This window comes from Triticum dicoccoides, chromosome 1B, assembly GCF_002162155.2.
Source record: "Triticum dicoccoides isolate Atlit2015 ecotype Zavitan chromosome 1B, WEW_v2.0, whole genome shotgun sequence".
NCBI lineage: Eukaryota > Viridiplantae > Streptophyta > Magnoliopsida > Poales > Poaceae > Triticum > Triticum dicoccoides.
In genome coordinates this window covers 61,277,722-61,283,453 of record NC_041381.1, presented here as the reverse complement: position 1 = coordinate 61,283,453, position 5,732 = coordinate 61,277,722, and the positions used below count along the sequence as shown (strand labels likewise).

The 5,732-nt window shown below is 42.7% G+C and overlaps 1 protein-coding gene across 1 annotated transcript; it reads right to left on the bottom strand.

Annotated features, from left to right (window-relative positions):
* Positions 1-2,759: 2,759 nt before the first annotated feature.
* LOC119301208 (histidine-containing phosphotransfer protein 2-like) lies at positions 2,760-5,732 on the bottom strand. The gene is made up of 6 exons (XM_037578144.1): positions 5,461-5,732; positions 5,209-5,342; positions 5,037-5,111; positions 3,952-4,023; positions 3,512-3,584; positions 2,760-3,046 (listed from the first exon to the last, which is right to left on the bottom strand). Exons 1-6 carry the CDS (start codon positions 5,521-5,523, stop codon positions 3,011-3,013), a joined length of 453 nt encoding a protein of 150 aa, XP_037434041.1. The 5' UTR covers positions 5,524-5,732; the 3' UTR covers positions 2,760-3,010.

The window sequence follows — 5,732 nt, the reverse complement described above, 5'->3', positions numbered from 1 at the left end:
CATATGTGCCAGATTTCAAATGGGTGATCTGATTATCAGCATACAAATCCATCATGCTCGTAAACTCCATACCTGGCTTGACAGATCGTGTGCCGCAAGAGGTCCGATTTAACAGCGCCGTGCGTGTTCGTCTTACTCCATTGCGACATACTATTTATTACCCGTGAAAACCGACCTCGATGATAGAACCAACAACTTCATCGTTTAATCCTGTTCACCAGATGTGTGATATCGAATTGAAGATCCTGCTGCATGCTCCTATATAACGCATCCGACACCTCGATGGATCTATTGAAGACCCAGGCAGGGGTGTTATGGCGGACCACATCCTTCACAACCTGCACCCATAAGACAACAATAGCCAGCAATATCCCTTCAGCCCTCAATCTGGAAAGACATACACAGGACGGTGCAACTATAGATTGGAATAGGCATCATGAAGGGTACGATGATGGAGATGGACATCAGGAGATAGAAGGGGATTGGGAAGACAAGACAATGGAAGATACATACATCCTGAGGATTCTTTGATCGAGAGGTGGACGTCATTGAGAAGTCACCAGAATATCGAAGGGGGTCCGGAGAAGGCATTGGGATTTTACGTACATCGTGAGGATTCTTCGAGGGCAGATCGTTCTTGAGGCCAGATTGCTTTACTTGAGGTGCGTGTTACGTGTATAATGGATTTTTATAGGAAAACACTTGGCTTCTATGGGCAGATCCCACGCAAGTATCCACCGGCTCGTCCGTATGACACGTGTCCTGACTGAGCGGTCGTTTTCTTTTTTTTCATTTGATCAACGTGGCTGCTGCTGTCCACTACGGTGTGTTTCCGCAACAAGGTATCTGTTGCAAAATTGCAACAAGACCTCTATTGCAGAAAAAATAAATATGCAACGAGACCTCTGTTGCAAAAAAAAAAAAACTAAATTGCAACCAAATATCTGTTGCAACGAAAACTATAGCAAGACCTTTCTTGCAAACAATATATCTTTCAAATTTTCTACAACATGACCCGTGTTGCAAAAATTTCCCGCAACACGACCTGTGCTGCAATGATAAAAGGTGATGCTCGACCGTTCAATCCATCTCATCAAACGGCTCGTGAGGCGACAAATCTTTTAAAAAGATCCGCCGACCGACGCATAGCAGTGACTTGAGGATTTCTAGAATTGATCTACACCATAATACCTCGGCCCCACCAGATTGTTTTTTTATAAACTTAGAAATTTCTAAGATTGATCTACACCGTAATAACTCGGCCCTACCAGATTAACGGCTTCTAATTTCCGATTAACGTGATAATTTCTTGGAAGTGCCTAATTAGTATGGGTATATAGATATACATATGCATATGGTCTGTTGTATTGTTTGCACGTAAAATATTCATTGAAATACCAGCACTCATGATCCATGTGAGAAGAAAAGAGATAATTGAATGCATTTACTATTCACACATCACTTGATATATTTTCTTGTTGTGTAGGACATAAGTAGCCACATTTTATGTTTTGCAGGTGCACGGAATGTAGCTTAAGAGCATTGCAATAGAACTGCTATATCTGGTGACCAAAAATCATTTTTAGGAATAGGAGAACGAAGATGAGATGTTTTTGTATCTACTGCACCACCTAGCCTACAGTCTTGTTATCTATACCTAAAAGGCTAAAACTCATTCTATCTTTATTTATACTGTGCTCCTCCACTGAAAATAAGTTTGGAGTTCGAATTAAATTTAAAAAAATGAACATACTGTTTCTAAAAGGACACAAATATGACATAAAGTCAACAATAAGACTTCAAACTCGTCGCTAAACTAAAACGTTGAAAGCTCAACTTATATATCCCGATTATAGGTTTTGTGATTAAGGACAAAACGATCGAGAGAATGAACATTTGATGAGTTTATCTTAGGAAATTAATCCATAAACTTTAGTGGAAACATCAATGGTGACCCGTACATCTGTATCTTCTAGTGGTTGTGTACCTCGAGTTCTTAAAATACAGTCTTATAGGCTTTTAGTGATTCCAAGATTCACACAGATTGTAGAACAGTCATACTATCAAGAGGATAAAAGCAAAGGATATGTGATCGAACTCCAAGTTAAGATGCTCAACCAAAATCCTCAAGTATTTCACTCTAGGAACTCAACAATTTTTGTTTTTCAGTGCCCAGTACCACTGAGTTTTTCCACCCAATACTACAATGTTTGAGGCGTGAGTAGGCCATAATGAGAGAACCATGTTTCCTATAGCTTCGGAAGTGCACATGATTGTTTTTACGGAACCACTGAATTATGTTTATTTTGAGATCATCCCTATTAGGTTCGGCACTTCTGAGCATAACATTTTTGTCCGACATTTCGGAGCCCTTCTCAGTTTGCTTCAGCAGATCCTCTTTACTGGTCTGCTACATCCAAGAAAATCCATCTAATACCTCCAAGCTGAACATTGGGTTTGCCTAGTAGATGGTGTCCTGCATCACCTTTCGGCGCCCTGCACCAACATATCTCCCCCTCTCCTCCGGGCGGCAGATCGGACAGTTTGCTACTGCAGTGATACTGTGAGGTTCTTGTGGGGGAGGAGGGCGACGAACCACACATCTCGGTATAGTGGCTAAAAACGACACTTGAGACCTCAAGACAGGCACCCACTCCTCACCCAAAGGGAGGCACCAATATTTCACAAGATGATAAAAAGAACCAGCAACACACAACATAACCAAGTCCGCAGCCACCAACCAAACAACCAACTAGGTATAGAGTTTACGCACAGCCTATGGGCCATCAATGACACAGAGATAAATAGAGTTGACAGACACATAAGTCGATAGAAAAGACAACGAGTTCCACTCACACGGTGTTGGTGAGCCCCGACTTCTGAAGCAAGAATCACCGTGTGATTCTGTGTGCTCGTCCAAAGCCCAACATAACACAGTCACTTCAAAGATACATACACACCATCATGCCAGGAATCTCATGAGGTTATGCTCTTTTTCCTTTGATTACTGCTACATAATAAACAAGGACACGATCTGCTGCTCCAGCTGCATCAAAAGAAGAATACAGTAATGATTATGACTGGTCTACGATGCACAATGGTGCTTACGTTACATGGTTTCACAAATCAGCCATGTTGCAAGGTTGTCGGTATCTTATTCTCGTACTTTGCAGTAATGATTATGACTGGTCTACGATGCACAATGGTGCTTACATTACATGGTTTCACAAATCAGCCATGTTGCAAGGTTGTCGGTATCTTATTCTGGTACTTTTTTTTACTTAACCTCGGAATATAAGGAACCAAGTTCAATGGCCAAATGGGACCTTCAAAGACCTCAAACCAAGTGCTCTAAAAACCAAACAATGTATTGCTAGATAAATTTCAGCAGCAACAAGAATAATATCAAGCTTATTCTTTTCTATGTTGAATAATATACGACCAATCCGAATATTATCATAATAGCGAGAAATTGGAATTCAAAAGCCAACATAGTTACATAAGGTGCTACCTGCATAAAAGTTTGGAGCTTGTTCCGCAAGTCACGGAAATCACCCTTAAGAATAGCCAATTCCATGAGGCATCTGAAACAATGCAAAAATACCATACCGTCAAATTCTGAAGCGGTTGATAGAACTAAACTTAAGTGGTTGAGCAGTTGAAGCCCTCTGTTTGGAAAGAAAAACTAGCTATCTCAAAACTTAGTTGGAGTCTAGAGCCAACAGGTTACAAGAGAATCATCAAAGAGACATACTCAAATAAAGAACGTAATTCTATCAATCACCTGATTCGGGACAAAGTGAAAAAGTAGGTTAGTTCTTAAGAATATCATATTAGTATGAGCTAAAAATAAATTCATAGAAGACCAAATAAGCTGGCAGGCTTGCATACATGATTTGAGCAACACATATAGTAGAGAATAATTACTATAATGAGATACTGAGTACTAACCCTTTTTTGTTTTTTGCCATGTACAACTGTTGGAACTCCATGCAAGCGAGATTCACTTTATTAGCACCAACACTGATACATGCCAAAAAGAGCAACATCACAAAACAAGAATGTTTTGAATCTTATTAAACAATATAGTATGTTGATGCACATAAACATACATGCGTTGTCATAATAATATTCTCAACGAGCCATTTTTTATGATGGCTGTCAACACAATAAATTGTTTGATGAATCAGAAAAATAAAATTGGACTTACGGCATCAGTACTACTGGAGATATTTACAAAAGAGCAAAGTTTTCATGGCCGAGCCATAACATTGGAATGGACATTGGCATTTCCATTACAGAAAACACAACTAAATTTAGCTCTTATGGCTAAACAACATGAGTCGCATTCCATGACGTACGTTCCCTGCACCGACACATCTGAATAGAAATAATGCCGATGCAGTGAAACTAAAAAAACGGCACTCGGCGTTATATATGTAGAGCAGCAGACCGTAAATACCATAAATTAATGTTTCTAGAATGGAAATTTAGTTGCCGGCCTAGCTAGAATATAGTCGTTGGCGAATGACGGATTCAGTAATACTTGAAGTGTTCGCAAGACGACAAATTTCTTGACGATCATTTAGACATGAATGCCGGCAACTCTGTAACGGAAAAGACAACTGAACTCGGCTCTTCTACTTATGTGTATACGGTAGTCGGAAACGACACTGCCCTGACACATTGGTCATCCGAAAAGCAATGTGGACATCCTAGAAAACACCCGCCAATGGTGTTACGCTGAATAGCATATCATTAATACCAGTAACGTCAGAAAGTTCATAACGTTACCGTTGGTATTGGCATGAATACCGGTACTTCCGTTACAAGAAACATAACTAAGCTCGCCCCTTCTAATTATCGCTACAGGACACTGCAACCGACACTTACAAAGGGGTAAGTGTTCATGGCTGAGCCATAACAATGGAAATGACAATCACATGTGAATCGCACGACAACGATGCAGCGGAGAAACACACAGAGTCACAGACAGTAAAAAATGGACGGGTATAGAAAAGAAATCATCATCATACGTAGAGCTGCTCCCCTTGAGCTGCTGCACCAGGGCGTCCACCTTGGAGAAGTTCACCTCGTGCAGGGGCTTGTTCCTGGGAATCACAGATTAAGCAGAGCAGACCAAGTGAATCAGTATCCGAGACGAGAAGAGACAACAAGGCCGCGAGGTGGAGGGGACATGGCACGGACAGCAGGCTGTCGATGTCCCTGAGGATCCTGTCGCCGTCATTGAGGAAGATGTTGAGGACTTCGGCGACGTGGCCCGTGCCTGCACTGCCCTCGTCCAGCTCCTGCAGCTCCTGGAAATATGCGTCCACGGCACCCTAGATCGACCACGGCCAGGCAGACAGTCAGGACAAGGAGAGGTCAGGGGACAGCCAGTCGAAACCCATCCTCAGAGCAGTGAGCACGGCGGCTATAGAGGGGAGGGATGGGACTCACCGTGGCGTACATCATGGTGAGGTGGGCCTGGATCTGGGTCCTGAGCTCGGCGGCGGCCTCCATGGCGATGTTGGGGCGGCGAGAGAGCACTTCACGGGGGGACGGGATTGGAAGCTGCTGCTGCTGCGGTGGCGGAGTGGACGAGGACAGGAGAGGAGTGCGGTGGAATTCGCCTACTCTCTCACGGAGCCTGTTGGCAGCGGCACATTTACTCTACTGGCTGGCACAGCGAGTGTGCTTCGAATTCGATTACTCTACTGGCTGGCAGCGAA

Excerpts from the sequence above, each read along its gene's own strand:
- LOC119301208 (XM_037578144.1), bottom strand. The coding sequence starts at position 5,523 with ATGGAGGCCGCCGCCGAGCTCAGGACCCAGATCCAGGCCCACCTCACC. Across the intron at positions 5,343-5,460 it reads TCACCATGATGTACGCCACG|GGTGCCGTGGACGCATATTT; the intron begins GTGAGTCCCATC and ends TGGTCGATCTAG. Across the intron at positions 3,585-3,951 it reads ATGGCAAAAAACAAAAAAGG|ATGCCTCATGGAATTGGCTA; the intron begins GTTAGTACTCAG and ends GCATTGTTTCAG.